The 20978-nt window shown below is 48.6% G+C and overlaps 1 protein-coding gene and 1 long non-coding RNA gene across 8 annotated transcripts in view; one reads left to right on the top strand and one right to left on the bottom strand.

Annotated features, from left to right (window-relative positions):
* DICER1 (dicer 1, ribonuclease III) overlaps positions 1-20978 on the top strand; it is a 67610-nt gene that overhangs the window by 22142 nt on the left and 24490 nt on the right. For 3 of the 7 annotated variants that reach the window (XM_084879029.1, XM_084879031.1, XM_084879030.1), the window contains 10 exons: positions 3576-3763; positions 4356-4518; positions 5363-5493; positions 7756-7890; positions 8271-8431; positions 10425-10593; positions 12085-12557; positions 18369-18501; positions 19533-19775; positions 20675-20829. In XM_084879029.1, coding sequence (XP_084735155.1) covers positions 3620-3763; positions 4356-4518; positions 5363-5493; positions 7756-7890; positions 8271-8431; positions 10425-10593; positions 12085-12557; positions 18369-18501; positions 19533-19775; positions 20675-20829 — 1907 coding nt within the window. In that variant the 5' untranslated portion in view covers positions 3576-3619. Of the gene's footprint in view, positions 1-3575; positions 3764-4355; positions 4519-5362; positions 5494-7755; positions 7891-8270; positions 8432-10424; positions 10594-12084; positions 12558-18368; positions 18502-19532; positions 19776-20674; positions 20830-20978 lie in introns of those variants that run through there. The other 4 variants (XM_084879033.1, XM_084879032.1, XR_014794624.1 and 1 more) reach the window with 3 other exon arrangements.
* Positions 8-3276, bottom strand: LOC311620113. Its single transcript, XR_014794637.1, has 3 exons — positions 2399-3276; positions 2222-2265; positions 8-2177 (listed from the first exon to the last, which is right to left on the bottom strand). It is a non-coding gene; the product is annotated as an uncharacterized lncRNA (long non-coding RNA).

Below are 20978 nucleotides of genomic sequence, written 5' to 3'. Positions count from 1 at the left end.
GGTGACTTACCCTGTGGGAAGTGGAGAGTTTATGGCGCGTTGTGCGAAGTTGTCTTATTGTATGGAAACCATGAAACAGCCTCGCCGATTTCATGAGTGTACATGGTTTGACCAGACATGTAGAATCTGACTGGAAACGGTCACGTGGCGTTCCTGCGGGCGCTGCTAGAGCAGTCCTGCAGCCCGCTCCTCCGAGCCGGAGCACCGCGGCCTACGCAGGCCCCGGAGCGTTCCACCGAGGACAGTGAGGGGAAAGTGTTCCCACATGCCCCGGAGTCAAACTCGGCACAATCCCAGGTTTTCCTGCCTCCGCAGGATTGGATTACCCAGTGAATTTTTAAATCTTGGTTCTGCTTTCCCTATCTAGGAAGTGTATTGCTGGGTGGGCCCTGTGTCCTACAGGAATGGAAATTAACGTACATGTTATAACCTCATGGAAACTATACCTGCAGGGTTCAGTGCTGTCCTCCATTTCCTTGCAGATCTCTTCTCGTTACACCTTCTGGGCCGGGAGGGACGGGCGGGTGTGGATTTCCAAACCAAATAGATGTAGTTTCTCCAAACTACCTAGATACGGTGTGTGCTTCTCTCTACTGGTTACTGTGTGCACATCATGCATCTCTGAGTCGGTTCATGGAATGTTTATTCACTTCCCTGTGTGCGTGGGTCACGCACCAGGGAGTTCTGGGCTCCGGAGGGTGGCTGAGCGTCTCGTTCTGGGAGCACGTGTGCCAGCAGGAGGAGGAAGAGTGCGAGCTGTCTGCACATCACCCTGTGGTCCATGTTACAAAAGGCGGAGGCCGGTGGGTTTCCATTCTGTGGGCCGGGTGCTGGTGTGCTTGCTGTGTGGCTGGCACGGGGTGAGGCATACGGCTCCTGTACTCACGGAAATCCTGGCTTAGTTGGTCATATTTATTTGCTTTTTACAACTCTTTATTTGGAAATAATTTCAGTCTCGGAGAAGTTGCAGGATAAGAACAGGACAAAGGAGGCATGCTTTACCCGTTTGCCCGTGTGCTGTACCAGTTGCGCACACTCTGTATCTGCCCCTGGTTTCTCTCCGAACCATTGGAGGGTGAGTGGCACACAGCCTGGCCTTTACCACGAGGCCTGCAGTGTGCTTCCTGGGAGTGAGGCCGTCCGCACGGAGCCAGAGCGTCTGCAGCGCCAGCGTCAGCGAGTCATGCTGCCTCCTGCGGCTGCTCCCGCGGCCCGGAGTGTGCTGTGTGTGATCTGCCATGGACACAGGAGATTCGTGTCTGCAGTTAGCTGTCCTGTCTCTCGCAGTCTTCTTTAATCCAGAACATTTTCTTTATTTTTTTTCTTGTATTTTATGATATATTTTTGATGAATACAGACCTCACTTTTTAAGAAATGGAACGTTCTTCTCATTGGTCTGTGGACAGTTTTTCCTGGCGTTATTAATTGTAATGACTGTCATCTGAGAAGAAACGGTGGCATGCAGCTGTGTAGGGAGGAGGGCCCAGCGGGTTCCTGGCTGTACTGGTGGGAAGGTGCACTTGGGGTTTCATAAACATTGTCCTCTTTTTCCTGTTTTCCCCATCCTCCCCCGGGGTTAGTCTTGTTTCCTGATACTTCCTACTAGTCTGTGATTTGGGCTGGTGAGAAGGGGGGTATCAGGCCTAAGCGCACATAACCTCAGACAGGAAGGGCCTGCCTGCGGGAGGCAGGAGTGTGGGGATCCCACGAAGGCAGCCCGGTGGGCGGTGCCCGCAGAGCTCAGCCTTGGCCTTCAGAGGGACCTGTGGGCCGCAGGAAGTTGGGTAAAGTGGGTTTTCCTGTTGGATTCTTGGCAGCGGTGCTGAGTAAAAAGCGGGAAGGATGAAGCGGAGGGTATGCCTGCTGGGCCTGCGGAACTGAGGGAGTGAGCGCCTGGAGTGGGGCACGGAGTGGCTGCTGGGCGCCGGCTCGCTCAGCGGCGCCGAGCAGAGTGCTCCTTTGATCCGGGAGAAGAATGGCCTGGTAGTTTTCCATGATGTGCTCGGTTCTCTGCTCGCCAGAAGGCCAATGAGATGGTGGTGCTGTCTGGTCCACAGATGGCGCGAGCCGTGCTGAGTCCTTGGCCCCGCAGCCCAGCGCCCCTTCCCGCTTCCTCAGGCCCGCACTGTGCCGGGGGGTGGAGGGCTCTGGCCAGCGGCAGCGTCTGAGATGGGCATCTGGGCGTGGGCTCCGGCCAGCTGCAGTGGTCTGAGATGGGCACCTGTGTGGTGGGCTCCGGCCAGCGGCAGCGTCTGAGATGGGCATCTGGGCGTGGGCTCCGGCCAGCTGCAGTGGTCTGAGATGGGCATCTGGGCGTGGGCTCCGGCCAGCTGCAGTGGTCTGAGATGGGCACCTGTGTGGTGGGCTCCGGCCAGCTGCAGTGGTCTGAGATGGGCACCTGTGTGGTGGGCTCCGGCCAGCTGCAGTGGTCTGAGATGGGCATCTGGGCGGTGCTCTGTGAAGGCCACGTCTGAGACTTGTTGCTGGATTCCATGCAGCAGCTGAGCCTGTGATGTCAGGAGAGGCAGCGTGTGGTTGTCAAGGGACAAAGCCGCTTCTAAGGACTAGCGGGGACCCCCAGCCACAGGGAGAACACGCCTTCTGCGGGCACGCCCTTCTGCTGCCCTCAGGAGGACCAGTGCTGGACTCGGACCAGAGATGTGAACCCCTAGCCTTCTGCCTGCAGCTGGGTGTTTTAGAAAGACTCACTTTTTATTTGGTCGTTTTACTTACCTAAACATCTACCTTTGAGGAAGAAGGCATGAGGTCCACAGGAGTGCTTAGATACAATGGAAAACAATCCTTTCTCAGAGTGCTGTGCCTTGTTTGAGCTCACTAGGATATGTATAATTTCATTTAACTTCATCAGTATTATTTTTTTGATACTTAAATGTGTAGGATATGTATAATTTTAAAAATACATATTTAAATAGTTGAGCATCTATGCTAGGTTGTTATTTGAGAAAAAGACCTGTGTTTTGGTCTTTAAATGAAATAACTGTGGACAGGCATTTGGATTTTTCCTGTGCAGCCACAGTGCTAAGTGCCCTCCGCACATTCTCATTATTTTACCAATAATAGCATCATACACTTTACAGTAGCATTTGAAATATGTTTATGTGCATACTTACATGTTTTATATGTACATATATTTAAGAGAGTTGTTATACATATTAAGGTCAGGGTTCTGTGTCAGTAAACATAGATGTGTATTATCTTAATAGACTCGGAGTATTTTATTATAGGCATACCATAATGTGCTTAGCTAAACTTTTATTAATACATTTAAAATTATTTCTTGTTTGTAGTAATAATGCAGCAATAAATATTGATGTCCTTTCATGTGTGTACAGTTGTCTAATTCTTTCAGACAAGTTACTAGGGATAGGGTTGATGGGTTGGAGGGAATAGAATGTTTGACTTTAAAAAAACGGTCCTCTTAGATCAGGATAAGCTCAAACGGTTACAGAAGAGTCTGAGGCCTGTGGGGTGATACTTGATGTCTCTCTTGTTTCTGTGCTCTCTTGTTTTAACCCTGCATGGGTGTGTAATGGTGTTCTTTTTCCCTCTTGTAGTAAGCTGTGCTAGAACAAAATGCAATGAAAGAAACACTGGATGAATGAAAAGCCCTGCTTTGCAACCCCTCAGCATGGCAGGCCTGCAGCTCATGACCCCTGCTTCCTCACCAATGGGTCCTTTCTTTGGACTGCCATGGCAACAAGAAGCAATTCATGATAACATTTACACGCCAAGAAAATATCAGGTACTAATGAGAACACTAATACCGGAGCGTTTTCACTAAAACAGAATTTATTAGTGTTTCGTTGACACAACTTAATATAACTTTTTACCTGTTCAAGCTTTCCTCCTCTGATTAATTTTTGCATTCCAGATACTTTGTTCTTAATAATCCTTTTCTAACATCTTCTGAGTAATTGGTTTGATCGTTTTATTTGTGAAGTTCCTTATTTTCTCCCCTCTGAAAGCCTCATATCCATTTGGATGTGTCTGTCTTCATGAGCTGGGTAGGACTTGAGATTGGTTTGAACAACTATGAACTGGCAGAATCCTGGTTACAATAAATTTAGTCATTCACCTAATTCTAGAGAAGTATTCTGTCCGTGCAAAAATCTTAAGGATATTGTAAATGCGTTTCAACATATGTTTATATAATACAGTATAGCTCTGAATAACAGGCATTTTAATGGTTATTATTCATATATACAGATGCAGAAAGTATGCTTTGGAGGAAGATATTAGAATACTGGAATTTCCTGAATTAAAAGAAAATCCCGTTTTCTAAATTCTGTACTTCGATAAGAAGTGTGTAATCTTCTTTCCCACTCTGTTTCCAGGTTGAACTGCTCGAAGCAGCTCTGGATCGTAACACCATAGTCTGTTTGAACACTGGCTCAGGGAAGACGTTCATTGCAGTACTACTCACTAAAGAGCTGTCCTACCAGATCAGGGGCGACTTCAGCCGACATGGGAAAAGGACGGTGTTCTTGGTCAACTCCGGTAATCAAAAGGCTTTTTCAGATCGCATGGAGGAAACTGGTTAAATTATTGGTTAAATTATTGAAAATGTAGAGCGTTTCACAAACAATGTACTTGTTGAAATTCTGGTAGCAGAGCTGCTTATTTCTTAACTTTGTGGTATTTCTTTTAAATGTTGGCTGTTTTATTCCATAGGTGTAAAACTTTAGCTTTTCTTTTAGATGTAATTGCATTTAATTTTGATTCTGCATTTCTTTTGAATGGATGACTATTGTAACATGATCTGAGTTGTGTTATTTTGTTTTTGATTCATAAAACATGTCCAAAGGTGCTTGATTATGACATAGGTAACTTTTTGATTTATGATTATGCTCTACCAGTCGTAGAAAGAAAGTTAAATAGTTGCTTCTTAATAGTTAAAAATAGTTATGTGTGTTTGGGATTATATATTAAAATAAAAGTATAAAATGTGAACCTGAGCTGCTAGGGCCCTAATACAACCATGTCATTCCCCTCCTTTTTTATATGTCCTCGGTGTAGGATGTTCTCACTGGTGTAAATTCACGGTAGCCTGTCTGTGAAACGGTCTGATTTTATTGACCAAAACAGGAGGGGTGGATGTTGAGTAGTTCTCATTCTAGCCTAAAAGTGACATTTTTAGGTTGGGGAAAATCGGCTATAAAGTGATACAGGGTCTTAGAAGTGAGTGACAGTCAGGGGGTGAGTCTAAGAAGAACACTTTGGAAATACTAAAATGCAGGTGGTTAGGTGTAATACTGAACAGTAAGGGCTTCTGGCACTGTCTGAACCATTAGCAGCCCAACAACCAACTCGAGCCAACTCTCCTCTTTCTGTTTGTAACCAGCAAACCAGGCTGCTCAGCAAGTGTCAGCTGTCAGGACTCATTCAGACCTCAAAGTTGGCGAATACGCACACCTAGAAGTACATGCCTCTTGGACTAAAGAGAGATGGAACCAGGAGCTCACTAAGCACCAGGTAAGACTTGCGGAGACATTTCACCTGTAAACCCTCGACACGCCCCCGCTGTGGTTTAGAAGATGCCCTGCAGCCTTGGTTGTCTGAAAATCCTCCTCCCTGTGCTTGTTGGCCCAGAAAGCAGCACCTTTGTCTCTGGGTCTCACCCCAGAGCCGAATGAACTGCTGGGGGTGTAGCTCTGACCTCGTAGTGTGGTTTACTTGCTGGGGGAGCCAATCCCCACTCTCCAACGCGCAGATGAGGCTTTCAGGAAATGTGCTCTGAGCGGAGTGTCTGAGGCTGGAGCCCCTTCTCGGTGGAGCTCTTTGGGTCTTTGATGGACTTCCTCTCCTCACTGTGGCCTTCCGCCAGCATGTGCTGAGGGCCTTCTGTGCTGAGCGTGTTGGTGGATCTGAGTGATGTGGAGAGCGGCCACCGTGTCTGGACAGGTTCCAGCCTCGGACTGATGAGAGGGCAAGGTCCTCCATGGCCACGTGCATGTCCCAGCCTGGAGGCAGAGCCTCCACACCACGATAGCCGGCAGCTGTGGTTGTCAGCTGGAACCTGTGGTCCCAACACGTGGCCCCAGGTGCATGTAGTTGAGTAGGATCGAAACCCACATGAATGTTGTATACATCTTGACCACGCGCTTCCTTTGCCTCTGGGCCAGTGTTTCCCAAACTTCTCTCATGATGAGAATCACCTGGTGGAGTTGTTAAAACACAGATTCCTGAATCCCAACTAAGAAGTGCTAAGCTAGAACTTTGGGGAACATACAGGTAAAATTGTACACTTAACTAGTGCTCTACGGGAAAGAAAACTCCAGAGCACTAGTTAAGTGTACGGTTTTACCTGTATGTTCCCCAAAATTCTAGTTTAGCACTTAGTTGGGATTCAGGAATCTGTATTTTAACAAGTCCACCAGGTGATTCTCATCATGAGAGAAGTTTGGGAAACACTGCTCTAGGCATCTGCTATAAAATAAAGACACGGCTGGTGGGCGCTGGCGCTGTCTCTCTGTCAGAGAAGCAGCGTCCGACCGAGACCCAGCTTCCATTCCCTTTTCTGTCTTTTCTAGGCCTTTCAGCCGCCCCCTCGGGGTCACCCTTGGCCGTGCTGGTGCGGCACAAAGTGGTCAAAAGCGGCTTCCTAACCGTTAGCAGCCTTCATACAGTCTGTGTCTCACATTTTGGGTTCAGTCCACATTGAAAAAGCACTTCAGTGTCCACAGAATGATAATCTATAAAAAGAACATTTAACAGCCGTAAAAAAGGAGAAAAGTTTACCCTTTGCAATAGCATGGATGGACCTAGAGGATGTTATGCTAAGTGAAGTGAGCCAGTCACGGAAAAACAAGTACCAGTGCTCTCACTCATATGTGGAATCTGATTAACAAAATGCACTGACAAGCAAATAGAGACAGACTCAGACGGAGAGCAGGCAGACCGCTCCAGTGGTGGTGGTGGGCGGGGGAGGCGACTGGGGGGAGGTGAGCAAACGCCAGAAAGCTCAGGGACAGGACAGCCGTGGGGTGATTGCGGGGAAGAAGTGGGTGGAGGTGGAGGAGGGTTGGAGGTATACGTGGTGACGGAAAAAATAAAATAGGATGAATTAAATGGAAAAAACACATTTTGTGTGTGTCATCTTCTGGAAAACTTTGTCAGTTCAGTGAGGTGGGGGGAAACTGAGTTGTTTTGTGATTTGATTAAATTGGCAGGTCTCAGTCAAAACACAGCTGTAGGGACCTGAAGCCCTGAAGTAGATTTAAGAGAGTTATCAAAACATGGTCTCTGTGGGAGAATTGTTCTTCATAGTCTGTGTCATGTTTTCCTAATCCCACTTCTTGGTTCCAAAGTATGAGTCTCCCATACATGTAGAAATTTTTTTTTTAAATCAATACCCTGTTAATTTTATTTTATTTATTTATTTTTTAATATATATTTCATTGATATTTCACAGAGAGGAGGAAGGGAGAGAGAGAGAGAGCTAGAAACGTCAATGAGAAAGAAACATTGACCAGCTGCCTCTTGCACACCCCCTACAGGGGATGTGCCCGCAACCAACGTACATGCCCTTGACCGGAATCGAACTTGGGACCTTTCAGTCCGCAGACCAACGCTCTACCACTGAACCAAACCCGTTTTGGCACATGTAGAATTTTTGTTTAATTTTGACTTACGGATTTCTTAGTTCTCCCCTACAGGACATAACCTCCTGTCACGTAAGTGCATCTCATTGGGTGAATGGTACATTTGTTCACGGTGATGTCAATTTTATTTTAGGTTCTCATTATGACTTGCTATGTCGCCTTGATTGTTTTGAAAAATGGTTACTTGTCACTGTCAGACATTAACCTTTTGGTATTTGATGAATGTCACCTTGCAATCCTAGACCACCCATATCGAGAAATTATGAAGGTAAGTTTTTATATTTTATCAGTTTTAATAATTTAGTTCAAATTAATGAGTACAAGCAGTGTTTTTATATATCAAAGCAATTAGTTACTAATTTCGAGATCTTGGTTCCAGTGTATGAATAAATATTAATGTTCATTAACATTTATAGTTAATAATAAGTTATAATAAATAATCTATAATGAAACTAAATCTATAATTAAAATTTAAGCATAACAAATCTGCCTTTGTGATAAATGGAACTTTTAAGCATGCTACCATAATTCTGTAAGTAATATTTTTTGGTTTGTCAGTTTTTTGGACATGTTTTAATATGGTGATGCCTTTTTTGTTATGGCCTTGCAAAATGAGTTTCTTACCGTTAGTATCTTGTATCATGTTAGCTCTGTGAAAGTTGTCCATCATGCCCTCGTATTTTGGGACTAACTGCTTCCATTTTAAATGGGAAATGTGATCCAGAGGAATTAGAAGAAAAGATTCAGAAACTGGAGAAAATTCTTAAGAGTAACGCGGAAACTGCAACTGACTTGGTGGTCTTAGACAGGTACGCCCTCCCCGGACTCGGTGTGTCAGACCCGGTAGCACTAATGGAAGCCTCCGGGCCTCTCAGGACGGGCCTGCGTCAGAGACAGAGTTCTCTGCCAGGACAGTGCTTCAGAGTGCAGGGTGTAACCGCTCCCAGAGAGGCAGAGGAGGGCTCCTGCCTTAGAGAGAAGATGGTGTGAGCCTTGGCCCTCCAGAGCTGCTGATGGGGATGGGATAGTGAATTTCTGTTCTTTTCTATCAACGTGTGCGCTTTGTTCTTCTGACCGAAATGTCGCGTGTGATGGTTTGCGAGAACATTGCTTAGAGAAGCCAGTATTTTGCAATAAGCTTTAAAATGATTGGAAGCTCCCTGTGGTTTTGAAAATGGTGATGTATTTCTAAGAAAGATGCTAATGAGTTCTAGGCTCGTCTCTTTGAGAAGGTTGCTATTTTGAGTTTCATTAAAACACATACACACACACACACACACACAAACAAATTTTGATGTAAGTTTATGGAAGGGAGCCTGTATAAACAAGGTTTTTAAGTAAATGAGACAAATTTTATTCATATTAAAATACCTTTATATTCTTATCAGATAGTCTTTTATTTTTAAAAAAAAATATATTTTATTGATTTTTTTACAGAGAGGAAGGGAAAGAGAGAGATAGCTAGGAACGTCGATGAGAGACATCGACCAGCCGCCTCTTGCATACCCCCTACCGGGGATGTGCCCGCAACCGATGTACATGCCTTTGACCGGAATCGAACCTGGGACCCTTCAGTCCGCAGAGCGACGCTCTACCACTGAGCCAAACTGGTTTCGGCCAGATAGAGTCTTTTAACAAGTAAAGACATACTTAAGTGCTACCGTTTTCATTATTCTCAGATTATGGATTTAAATCCAACATGGGCTGTGAATACTGGCTCCACTAACTGTAAGCTGTGTGACTTCTGGTCACTTGCTGTTCCTGCATCTGTAAAATGGCATAGGCAGTGGTTTCAGGGGATCCTTGGAGGATTAGTTACGTAGACACCTAGAAAACACCTTGCAGTGTGCCTGGCGTTTAATAGAATTTTGGAAAATTCTCTTTGTAGACTGAGAATAAAAAGGTAACATTTCAGGTTATATAGGACTTAGGTATCCAAATGCCATACAGACCTCATAATCTTAGGAGATGTTAATTTTTACTTCTCTGAGCTAAAGCGATCTTTGATGTAGCAGTGAAGTTGCTTTTATCCAGTTTCAATTAGATTGGTAGGCCTGTACCACAAAGCCTTCAAGGAGAGTAGAGGTATTAGAGCTTTTAAGTGAAAACTGATAGGTAATCTGTTGGGTTTGGCATTGCCTACTTTTCTAAATGTGGCTCTTTGGTTCGGTATAAATTCTGGTTAAGAATAATGAAAACTAGGATTTAAAAATGGCTTTACTATATTTTTTCCTTAATTATTATATGTGCTTTTAGAATAGTATGTGCTACTCTGTCACATGTTATGAAAGATCCAGTGAATGATGCTGTAATTGACTGGAAGTTGAGGGAAGCTTTCCCTATATCAGGTGTAATAAAAACACATAAAAAGCAAAGTTGACATTTGCAAATGCTATGCCTTTCAACTAGAGTGGAACTGGATCAATTTAATAAACACTCCCCCTACCATCTAGCCTCCATCCCTCACTTCTGCCTCTGAAAGGTGCCGAGTTGCGTTTCTGAGTATTTTGACCAACATTATTCCTAAGGGGGCAAAGATGAAAGTCTAAACCTAAGAAAACAAAATAAAAAACCTGGCATAAAAGTGAATTTACAAGATCCTTTGACTGTCAGCTTCCTGCAGTCATTCCTTGAGCCCTGACAGGCAAACACACAGCATGGACACAGGGAGTACACTCCAGGAGGCTGTGAGCGGCCTGCTGTCCCAGTAGGTGCGCAGGCTGAGCACAGGGAGTTTCTTGCTTGGTATAGTGCGGTGATGCATTACTGCGGCATTGACAACCTCTGTTCCTCCCGTTAAAGATACACGTCTCAGCCGTATGAGATTGTGGTGGACTGTGGGCCATTTGTGGACAGAAGTGGGCTTTATGAGCGACTGCTGATGGAGTTAGAGGAAGCACTTGACTTTGTCAATGACTGTAACATATCTGCACATTCAAAAGAAAGAGATTCTACTTTAATTTCTAAACAGGTGAGCATATGCAGAGTAAGTATAGAACATATAAAAAAGGCTTCTGTTTGCTTTTAGTATTGAAAGGAAAATATGTTTCTAATGAGGATAGTTTCTATACCTTTTAATTTAAGGCCGTGACCTTATCTCTTTGGACATGTATCAAACACATCCTGGCTGAGTTTACTACTACCCGACAGACATTCCTGTTAAGTATAGCCCTCCCTGGTGTAAGAGATGACTTAGGAGGTTCACGCCATGGCTGTTGAATAAAGGAATGAGCCCAGTTTTCTTATTTCTTGCTCAGATGAGTTAGCACTGCTCAGACCCTTTGGCTAAACAAATTCTTCTGCTGTTCCCTGTGTGTAACTGGATATGAGCTCGCCATCTCTGAATGGGACCCGGCTTTGAGAAGAGATCCTTAGGATAGTGGTTCTCAAAGTAGGGACCCCAGACCAGCACCCCCTGGAGCTGTCAGACATGCACATTATGGGCTCACCTTTGACCTGCGGAGTCTAATGGGGTGGGTCAAGCTGGCTGAGCTTGACAGGCCATCCAGTTAGCCTGATGCATTAAAACTTGAGGACCATTGTTCTAGGACTTTGCGACCTCTGCATCTTAATTTTCCTCGTGCTGGTTTTTTCTGAAGCAGCAACGCCCAGACTCTCCTTAGCCCTTGCATTGTCACGAAGTCCGTGTTCACCCTGTCTGTCCTTTACTCGCCTGCGGAGGCTCCCCAGTCACTCGCTGTGGACGGACATTCTGCTCTGAGCTGGGGCTGTCGGGTGGTTTCCTGGCATAGAGCTACAGGACAATCGTCTGCTCTTTGATACCTAAAGTAAGATGGCTCCCTGTGGAGGCCTTATATAGTTCCCTGGAAACAAGTGACTCAGTTGTCCTAGCTAACCAAAGATCTAAAATAAAGTTTCATTCTCTTTATACAATTGCATCTTTTAATATCTATTATTTGATTATTTTTTTTATATATTTTATTGATTTTTTACAGAGAGGAAGAGAGAGGGATAGAGAGTTAGAAACATCGATGAGAGAGAATCATCTATCAGCTGCCTCTTGCACACCCCCTACTGAGGATGTGCCCGCAACCAAGGTACATGCCCTTGACCGGAATGGAACCTGGGACCTTTCAGTCCGCAGGCTGACGCTCTATCCACTGAGCCAAACTGGTTTTCGGCTATTATTTGATTATTTTTGCTGGGAAAAACAAAATAATGGTTCGTGTGTGTGTGTGAAATGTGTGTGTGTATGAAATGTGTGTGTGTATGAAATGTGTGTGTGTATGAAATGTGCGTGCGTATGAAATTGTGTGTGTGTGTGAGAAAAATAGAGCTTGGAAGGATGATAGGCCCTGGCCCCAACTGTAGGGCATTAACCTGAGTGTTCACAGGAATATGTGGGGGACGTTTATTTGAAGACGGTGTAAACCCCAGTTCACCCTCCGAGGGGACGGCTACGTGATCACTGCGTAACGTTGGTCTCTACGCTCTCTGGCAGATCCTGGCGGACTGCCGTGCGGTGCTGGTGGTGCTGGGCCCCTGGTGTGCGGACAAAGTGGCCGGCATGATGGTCAGGGAGCTGCAGAAGCACATCAAGCACGAGCAGGAGGAGCTGCACAGGAAGTTCCTGCTGTTCACGGACACGTTCCTGCGGAAGATCCACGCGCTGTGCGAGGAGCACTTCTCGCCCGCCTCCCTGGACCTCAAGTTCGTGACGCCCAAGGTGCTCAAGCTGCTGGAGATCCTGCGCAAGTACAAGCCGTACGAGCGGCAGCAGTTCGAGAGCGTGGAGTGGTACAACAACCGCAACCAGGACAACTACGTGTCCTGGAGCGACTCCGAGGACGAGGACGAGGACGAGGAGATTGAGGAGAAGGAGAAGCCGGAGACCAACTTCCCGTCTCCCTTCACCAACATTCTCTGCGGGATCATCTTCGTGGAGAGGAGATACACGGCGGTCGTCTTAAACAGGTGAGTGCCATGCCAGCACCCCGAGCGGAGCCAGGCGGGGCCGCCAGAGCTGCAGGGGCGACGGCCATGTCCCCCTGGCACCATCCCCGCGGCCCGCTCACCTCAGTGCCTGGCAGGGCTGGCAGGGGGCATGCGTGCCCAGAGCTTCCCCAAAAGGCCGATTTCCCAGCCCTGAGGGTTTCTCCGAAAGGATGCAAACCTCCCCCCTCTCCCCCCCAACCGAGTGGAGAGCGGCACAGGAAGCTGAGTTAAAACAAGGCCTCCTGGTTTGCTTCAGCTGGTGGGTCTGTCCAGACAGTCCTTGTCCTGTGCCAGGTGTGAGGGCAGCGGTCAGCAATCACAGCCAGCTCTGTCCCCAAGGGCATCTGTGGGTGAATGTCTAATTTTATGTTAGCTTTTCCCCGTAGAGTGTTAGTTCACGTTTCCAGTGGAAAAGGTTTGGAACAACTGGACTCACATGTGGATTAGTTCGTGGACTATTAGTGAATTTCCTGAGTCGGGAGAGGATAAGGTGCCAGGGAAGCACTGGGAGAACATGGCAGAGGAGATGGCGGGCCCGGGCCTACACCCGCCTCGGGAGCAGCTGAGCCTCCCGCACGCACCCCCAGGCGCTGGCATCGCTGGTCCGGTGGGCACGGCTCAGTCTCCTCCTCTGTGGTCGGTGCTGTATTGTGAGGGCCAGGCCCTGACTGTGCTCCAGACAGCTCCTTCCTGTGACTTCCCTTAATTGGCCCACGCCGGTCCCTCAGAGCCTTCCCCGGCCGTGAGCTCTGCGGAGAAACTAAGCTCTGTTTCCTAAGGCGATTTCGGATTCTTTTCTTTCCAAACTGCTTCTGACTGGTGTGGGGTTTTTGAAAACGTAGCTGAGGAAGGAGCAATTGGCCCCCGGGGCCGCGTCTGGTGCTGCTCAGTCTGGTAATTCTCAGCGTCATTGGGCCGATCCTGCAAGGAGCCGCAGAGCAGCTCAGGGAGTGAGCACCAAACCAGGAGCTAAGGTGGGGAAGGGCCTTCTGACCACCCACTCCAGCCACTTATTTCTGTAAAAGAGAGAAGGCCTCGGGGGGGGGGGGGGGGGGGGGGGGGTTTGCTCTGCGCTACATTGCTGGTCCCTGGCAGACAATGCCAGGAGCCTACGTCCTGCCTGCTGGTTTCCAGCTCCCTCTGCAGGCACAGGCCCGGGCGCCCCAGCGTGCTGGGCTGATGGCCTGGCCCCGGGCGGGCAGGCTGCCAGGAGGGCGGCTGCTGGGATCAGATGGGAGGAAGGCCTTCAGCGGGCGGAGGGGTTGCTGCTGGCCCAGCTCTGAGTGGGTATAGACAGCCCCCACCCCTTTTGCAAGATGGTTTTTACGTTTTCTGGGGCTGCGAGAAGAAACGGGGCCTCCTCTGCATGTGTTGTTAGGTGTGGGGTGGGCCAGGCCTCACTGCAGGGGCATGGCCCTGAGGAGGCTTATCCACAACCAGCCGTGGCTTCCTCCTGCCGGGAGGATCGGGGTAATTGTGATCAGCTCTCATAAAGTGTGGCTGGAATGTAGTGTCGGATGATGAATCAAGAGCAATTTGAGGGCTGACCTTATGGGCGGCTAATTGAATGTACAATAGAGGGCTTGTTCCAGTTTTTAATAAGCCTGGAAAAACTTCCGAAGCCCAGATCCTTCCCTCCCCTCGACCTGTGGGAGGGAAAGCCCGTTTTCGGTGGCCTGTTCGTGGGGTGAAGTGATTGGAGCACACGGCGGCTCTCCCCTCTCCTGTTAGAGAATAAAGCACAGCGCTTCCGCGTGCAGAGGGGGGTCTGCACAGTCTGGGTCATAGTTCTCCTTCTGCCTCATATGTAGGGTTTACAATTTATCTCCATATCTCTGTATTTTTCACCTTCACAGCACCGGGGGAGGGGAAGGTAGAGAATGGGACAGACGAGACAGACTCAGTGGCTCTCCCGGAATGACCCCGACAGGAAGTGCAGAGGCGGCTTCCCTGCTCTGCGCCCAGTGCGCTCCTCCCTGTGAACCACAGCGAATAGCCTAGAGTCAGTCCAGCCTCAGGAACAAACATGAGTCCACGCTGATTCAGGAAATGCAGACAGGAGAACAGAGACCTGTTAGCTGCCTCTTGTGGGGTAACTTCCTAATCCTGCGTGACATCGGACAGACCTGGGTTTACACACACACCCCTCCCCCCCCTTCCCTAATAACCTGTTTACAGAAAAGTTGGCAAAGACAGTGCTGAGTTCCCCTGTACCACCCCCGCCCCCAGCTTTCCCTCATGCTAGTAACATCTTATGTTATCATGGTGCATTGTCACACCCAGAAGCTCAGACTTCATGTGAATTTCACCGGGTTTCCTGTGAATATCCTCTTTTTAATGCATTTACTTGCTATGTCTCCCCAGTCTGGGCTGTCCCGGTTTCTCGGTCTTCCCTGGTTTTGGATGACCTTGGCAGTCCTGAGGAGAGTCCAGTGGGGCGTTTGTAGAATGCCTCTCAGTCTGAATTTGTCTGACCTGGTTCTCAGTGTCAGACGGGTTCAGGGTGTGGAAGGCCACCCCAGAGATGACGTGCTTCCCCCTGCGTGGGGTTCGTGGCGGCAGCATGAACACACAGTGATGTGAGACTTGGCCACCGGCTCCCTGGTGTCTGCGGGCTTCACCACAGGCCGTCTCTGGCCTTTTCTCCCGTGATTCTTTGGAAGCACTCCCCCCGTCCGTTTCTCCGGGGAGAGGGCTGAGCTCAGCCCGGAGAGGGCTTCTCTGTCAGTTACTGGGATTCTCTCAGGAGAGCAGGTCCCTGTTCGCCTGTTGGCCTGTTTGTGTTTATTCAATCAGCATGGACTCGCGTTTGTGTGTTCTCTGCTTCGGGCTGTAACCTAGCAGCAGGCCGTTCATTTTGCTCACGTGGTCCGCGCCCAGGGGGTGGCTCCTGTTCTTTGGTGGGCCGCCGCCTCTGTGTGAGCACAGCCTCGTGTCTGACGCTCCTCCGTGCCCACCTCTGTCCTGCCCCTGCTTTCCCTGCAGAACAGACATCCTTCCCCGGAGGGCTCTGCTCCTTTCTACCCACTCAGAGTTTGTGTGTTTGTGAAAGTTCTCGTGCCTCAGCCCCTTCTCTGTACAATAGCAGCAATAGCTCTCTCCCCCGTTGGACATTGTATGTAAAATGGCTGTTTTGTCACCTGATACACAGTGGGTGCTAATTCCTCATGCTCTTCCTGCATACACCTGGGGAATACAGCGTCACTGTGTTATAACTATCAGTGATTGTTTTTAGTAAGATCACACAGGAGTTACATTTGATTTTCTCACTTTGATAAGAAAATATAAAGAGTAAGGATAGTATCAAAGGTACTAGAGGCCCAGTGCATGAAAACTCATGCACTCGGGGGGGGGGGGGTCCCTCAGCCCAGCCTGTCCCTCTCGCAGTAAGGGACCCCTCGGGGGATGTCTGACTGACGGCTTAGGCCCACTCCCCATGAGCAGCGGGCATAAGCCAGCAGTCGGACATCCTTAGCGCTGCCACAGAGGCAGGAGAGCCTCCCACCACCGCCACTGCACTGGCCAGCCGTGAGCCGGCTTCTGGCTGAGCGGCGCTCCCCTGTGGAAGCGCACTGACCACCAGGGGGCAGCTCCTGTGTGGAGTGTCTACCCCCTGGTGGTCAGTATGCGTCATAGCGATTGATCATTCTGCTGTTGGGGTCAATTTTCATATTATCCTTTTATTATATAGGATTATTGATAACATATTTCAATACCCGGCAGACATTTCAGATGAAATTCTTCCCCTTTTGGCTATCTGTAAGTTAGCATGTTCGGTCACAGCAGAAGTGTATCCATCTCCTGGTGGTCAGAATGTGGCTGTGTGGTTCTTGTGGGCTGTGCTGCCTCCGGTGCCATTGGTAGGCCGAGTGCATTTGCAACAGGGTGGTGTTTGCACAGCCAGTGCCCGCGTGGTGAGGGAGGTGCAGAGGTGGAAGCACTTTGGAAGAAATGGAAGAGACTCTTGGTGTGGGTAGTAAGAATGTCTGTCAGATGTAGTGCAACAGGAACGATTTCTCAGATTCATTTTGTTAATTGTCAATTTTCATGGAATTTTACAAAAACATTGGTCTCTGGTGGATTTGAAATTAAAACAATAACCAGTTTGCTAGAGAGAGTTTGCGAAGCTCTGAGCACTGGAGGGCGGTGTAGTTGACCACACAGCTTGCTGGTGGGACTACATGCATAGACTCCGTGTAGGAGGCGGCAGGCCACTAGGACTGTGATCCCAGTTCCTCCGGGAATCTCCGCAGCTGGTCTGCACCCGCTCCTGCTAGCAGCCCTGTGTTGTTGCTCTGAAACCCATGGCTTCGTCTTGGGCAACTTACCTGAGGGAGAAATAGGTGTTCTCTCTAGACTCCCGGGCCAGGCAGAGAGCCTCTAATTGCTACGCACCGAGAGCTGTTCAATGCGCATGCGGTGTCTCCTATTCTCTGCAGCATCGATGGGCGTCGTTCGGAGGAATGGCCACTCACCATGCCTCTGTCCCGCAGCTCCTTGGAGTCTGCCAGGCTGATGGCCTGGCGAAGGGAAGCACTCCGCTTCCTCGGAGTAACTTGCAAAGCATTGTTCCTGCCTCTGTTACGTTCATGTCGGTGCTTGCGTACATAAGCTTCAATTTGGAAGCTCCCATTTCTAGGATAATGTCATATTTTAGATGTGGGTCTGCTGTTTGTGCACGTGGCCTTGCTCTCTGTTACAGATGTCATCAGTTGTAATAACTGAACAAAGCTTCGATGCGCTAAGAATGTTTCTGATTCTGCACATTTCAGTGCTAGGCTTGTGGGCAGGCTCCCAGACTGACTGGGCATCCAGGCTGTGCTGATGGGAGCAGCGGGATATTCTAGATGGCCCTCCGAGTTTCTCCAGCCCTTTGATATTAGTCTGTTTCATGTATTGATAGTTAGAAAAGGAAAAAAAGAATGGTTCGACTTAAAAATGCAATTTCTACTAGGAATTTATGCTATGTTGTGTGACTTCAGAAGAACCATGTGGAACCACTTACGTCAGGTGTGGAACCATTTATCCTTGTGCTGAGTTTTGGATGTGGATATTTCAAAATAGCTGTAATGGCCGTGCTTACTGCTCACCTTCTGTACGTGTAATGTGATCGCCCAGCTCTTCCCTGCCCGCCAGGAGGCCGGCCTGAGGGAGGGGCACAGGGGGGATGGGCACCCGGGGGGAATGCGAGGAGCAGGCCACGGGGCGTGTTCCTTCCTCCGAGGGTGGGATGCGGTCTGGCTGCTATGCTGGGGCCAGACAGTGGGCTTAGGAGCAGGTGTCCTCTCCTGGAGCTCTGCTCCCAGGGTGCAAGGTGCGGGGAGACGGGAGGCCTGCCCAGGCTCCTTCACTGTGAGCTTCTCCCGTGGCGCAGGGTGAGCGTGGCCACGGACACTAGTGCCTGGCTGCCGCCCCAGGTGTCCCGCGCCCAGAGCGGTGCATGTGCCTGCAGCTGCGGTGGAGGGGGAACTGCTGTCTCCCCCGGCTCTGGCCCTGGCCCTTCGGCCACATCGCTGTTCAGTCATCCCCAGATGAGGGAGTTGGAGGCGCTGTGACCACTGTGTCCCTCAGGCTGCATCGGTTGCGGCCTGTGGTTGTGGTACATGAATTGGGCCCACAGACCTGTCAGTGAGGAGTGGCAGGGCTCCGTCAGCTCCCGGGAAGATGCCACTTGGTTAGGTGTATGGGCAAAAAAGACACGCATTTCCATTTTAAGGGAGACCTTACAAACAAGGTCTAAAATTTCCCTCTCGCCAACGCTTAACTTCAACATGTGTATGATTTTTTTAGATTGATAAAGGAAGCTGGCAAACAGGACCCGGAGCTGGCTTACATCAGCAGCAACTTCATAACCGGACATGGCATCGGGAAGAACCAGCCTCGCAACAAGCAGATGGAAGCAGAATTCCGGAAGCAGGAAGAGGTGACTTACGTTAACATAACTCCGGTGGCAGTTCTCAGAGCACACCACACACTCATAGGCACGCCCCTCCGCATGCGCCCAGGCTTTCCCTGGAGACAGGGAGCTTGTGCCCGCAGGACTTCTCCTGAGGCGGTTGTGTCTGACTCACAAACTCAGGATTAGAATTGTCCTGTAAACCAGTTTGTGTCTTATTTGCTGTCAACCATTTTACTTTCACATTGATGCCTTTTTTATGTCATAGCTTTTTGCTAATATTGCATTTGGGAAGTCCGATGGCCAGAGGCTGATAGATCTGTCTAAAACCCAATTTACTTTATTATTTAACTTATCCTGAATTGGGAAATGATGTTATTTTAAATCTAAGAAGAAAAAAGTTTTCACTTTATTTTTTAACTAGAGGCTTAGTGCACGAAATTTGTGCAGGGGGCTTGGCCCTCGCAGCTGGCTGCCTCTGCCAGCCCTCTGGAAGGTCATCCAGACAGTTGACCGGACAGTTGTTCTGCTGTTTGGTCTAATTAGCATACTAGCTCTTTATTATATGGGACTCTAATTTCTGCATGATTCCATAAAATAAAGAATGCCTTGCTTGTAATTTTTAATTTCATCTGATTGAGGGATTTTAGTGAATTTTGACATCTTTGGAGGGAAGTTGGCACAGTCTCACAGACATGATATCATTGTGGGGGGTCAGAAGTGGATTCAGTGGGTTACTTGTGGGCAGGGTTCTTTGTGGTCATTAAAGAAGCCAGCCCCTTCACCCTGAGGCTTCCTGTGATTTGTGCATGGACACTCTGTAAAGTTGAAAGACACTTTGATTTCTCAAGTCATCTTCAGTTGAAAACCTGTTAAATCAGAATTTCTTTGCCCATGTGTTCATGCAGCATGAATTTTGTTGGATGTCATCTTCCTTAGCTTGGTCTTAATAGTTTAGCGGGCCCAGAGTATATGTCAGAAATGACGGTTGTCACTTTTACTACATTTTTCGGGGGAAATTTTTTAGAATTGCTTTTATTTGGTGGATTTTTTTTCAGGTACTTAGGAAATTTCGAGCACATGAGACCAACCTGCTTATTGCAACAAGTATTGTGGAAGAGGGTGTTGATATACCAAAATGCAACTTGGTGGTCCGTTTTGATTTACCCACAGAGTATCGATCCTATGTTCAATCTAAGGGAAGAGCAAGGGCCCCAATCTCCAATTATATCATGTTAGCAGATACGGACAAAATCAAAGGTTTTGAAGAGGACCTTAAAACATACAAAGCTATTGAAAAGGTAAGGTCCAAAAATTAAAGCTATTTCTGTGTGCATAGAAATAGATAAAGCAGGTTTATCCACTCAGAATGGCCTCCATCGGCATGTGCAGTGTGTACATAAGCAAGTTGAACGTTAGGGTGGGGCAAAAGTAGGTTTACAGTTTGTATGGAAAATAATACAGTAATTACTAAATCACAACATAAGAATAAACTGTTTTGTGTACTCACACTGTAAACCTACTTTTCCTCCCTCCCCCCTGTAATTACAAAGAGCCAGCAGCGTTTCATAAAGCGCTGGAAAGCTGACAATAAAATAGTGGGAATGGTCACGTGGATCATTCAGGGAGAATGCCTGGGAAGCATACTGCTAGTGTGGGCAGTGTGGTGACAGTTTATGGTGTGAGTTGTGGAGTGACTTAAGAATGGCATTCTCCTATACCACATGTGTCAAACACAAGGCCCGCGGGCCAAATCCAGCCCGCCAGGCCTTGCAATGTGGCCCGCACCGCGCTGTCATCACTGCACTCCGCTGTCAGTTTATGACATTGTCAGTTTATGACTGTTCAGTAAACCATTCAGCCCGCGATTTAGGCTGGATTTTAGATTTTGGCCCCTTCTCTGATTGAGTTCGACACCCCTATCCTATACTAATGAAGGAGACGGGTAATTGCGTGTGTGTGTGTGTGTGTGTGTGTGTGTGTGTGTGCGCGCGCGCGCGCAGTACACCGTAAGCCTGTACCTTTATGATGAGTGTCTCCCGTGATGGGTGCTGGAAGGATGCATGGGGAGAAAGGGTCTGCAGCGGGTGACGTGGGAGCACTGAGGGTGTCCCGTCAGCAGGCCTTTGCTTAGGGGCAGAGGGACAGCACCCATCGGGCAGGGAAGGCGCTGCCCTCACAGGCTCTGTTTAATGTTCAGATCCTGAGAAACAAATGCTCCAAGTCAGCTGACACTGGGGAGACGGACCTCGAGCCCGTGGTGGACGACGACGAGGTGTTCCCGCCGTACGTGCTGAGGCCCGAGGACGGCGGCCCGCGCGTCACCATCAACACGGCCATCGGGCACATCAACAGGTGCGCCTGCGCTCTGGCGGGGCTCTGAGGCTGGCGGTGTCTGTCCGCACCCAGCGACCAGTCTGCCCGTGTGTGGCTGGTAATGCTTGGATAAGAGAAAAACGGGAAGCTGCTCTTTTTCATTCTTTCTTCTGTTTGGTCAAGAGGCC

The sequence above is a fragment of the Pipistrellus hanaki genome (genome assembly GCF_964339955.1).
Source record: "Pipistrellus hanaki genome assembly, chromosome: 1".
NCBI lineage: Eukaryota > Metazoa > Chordata > Mammalia > Chiroptera > Vespertilionidae > Pipistrellus > Pipistrellus hanaki.
This window is presented reverse-complemented; position numbering and strand designations above follow the sequence as displayed.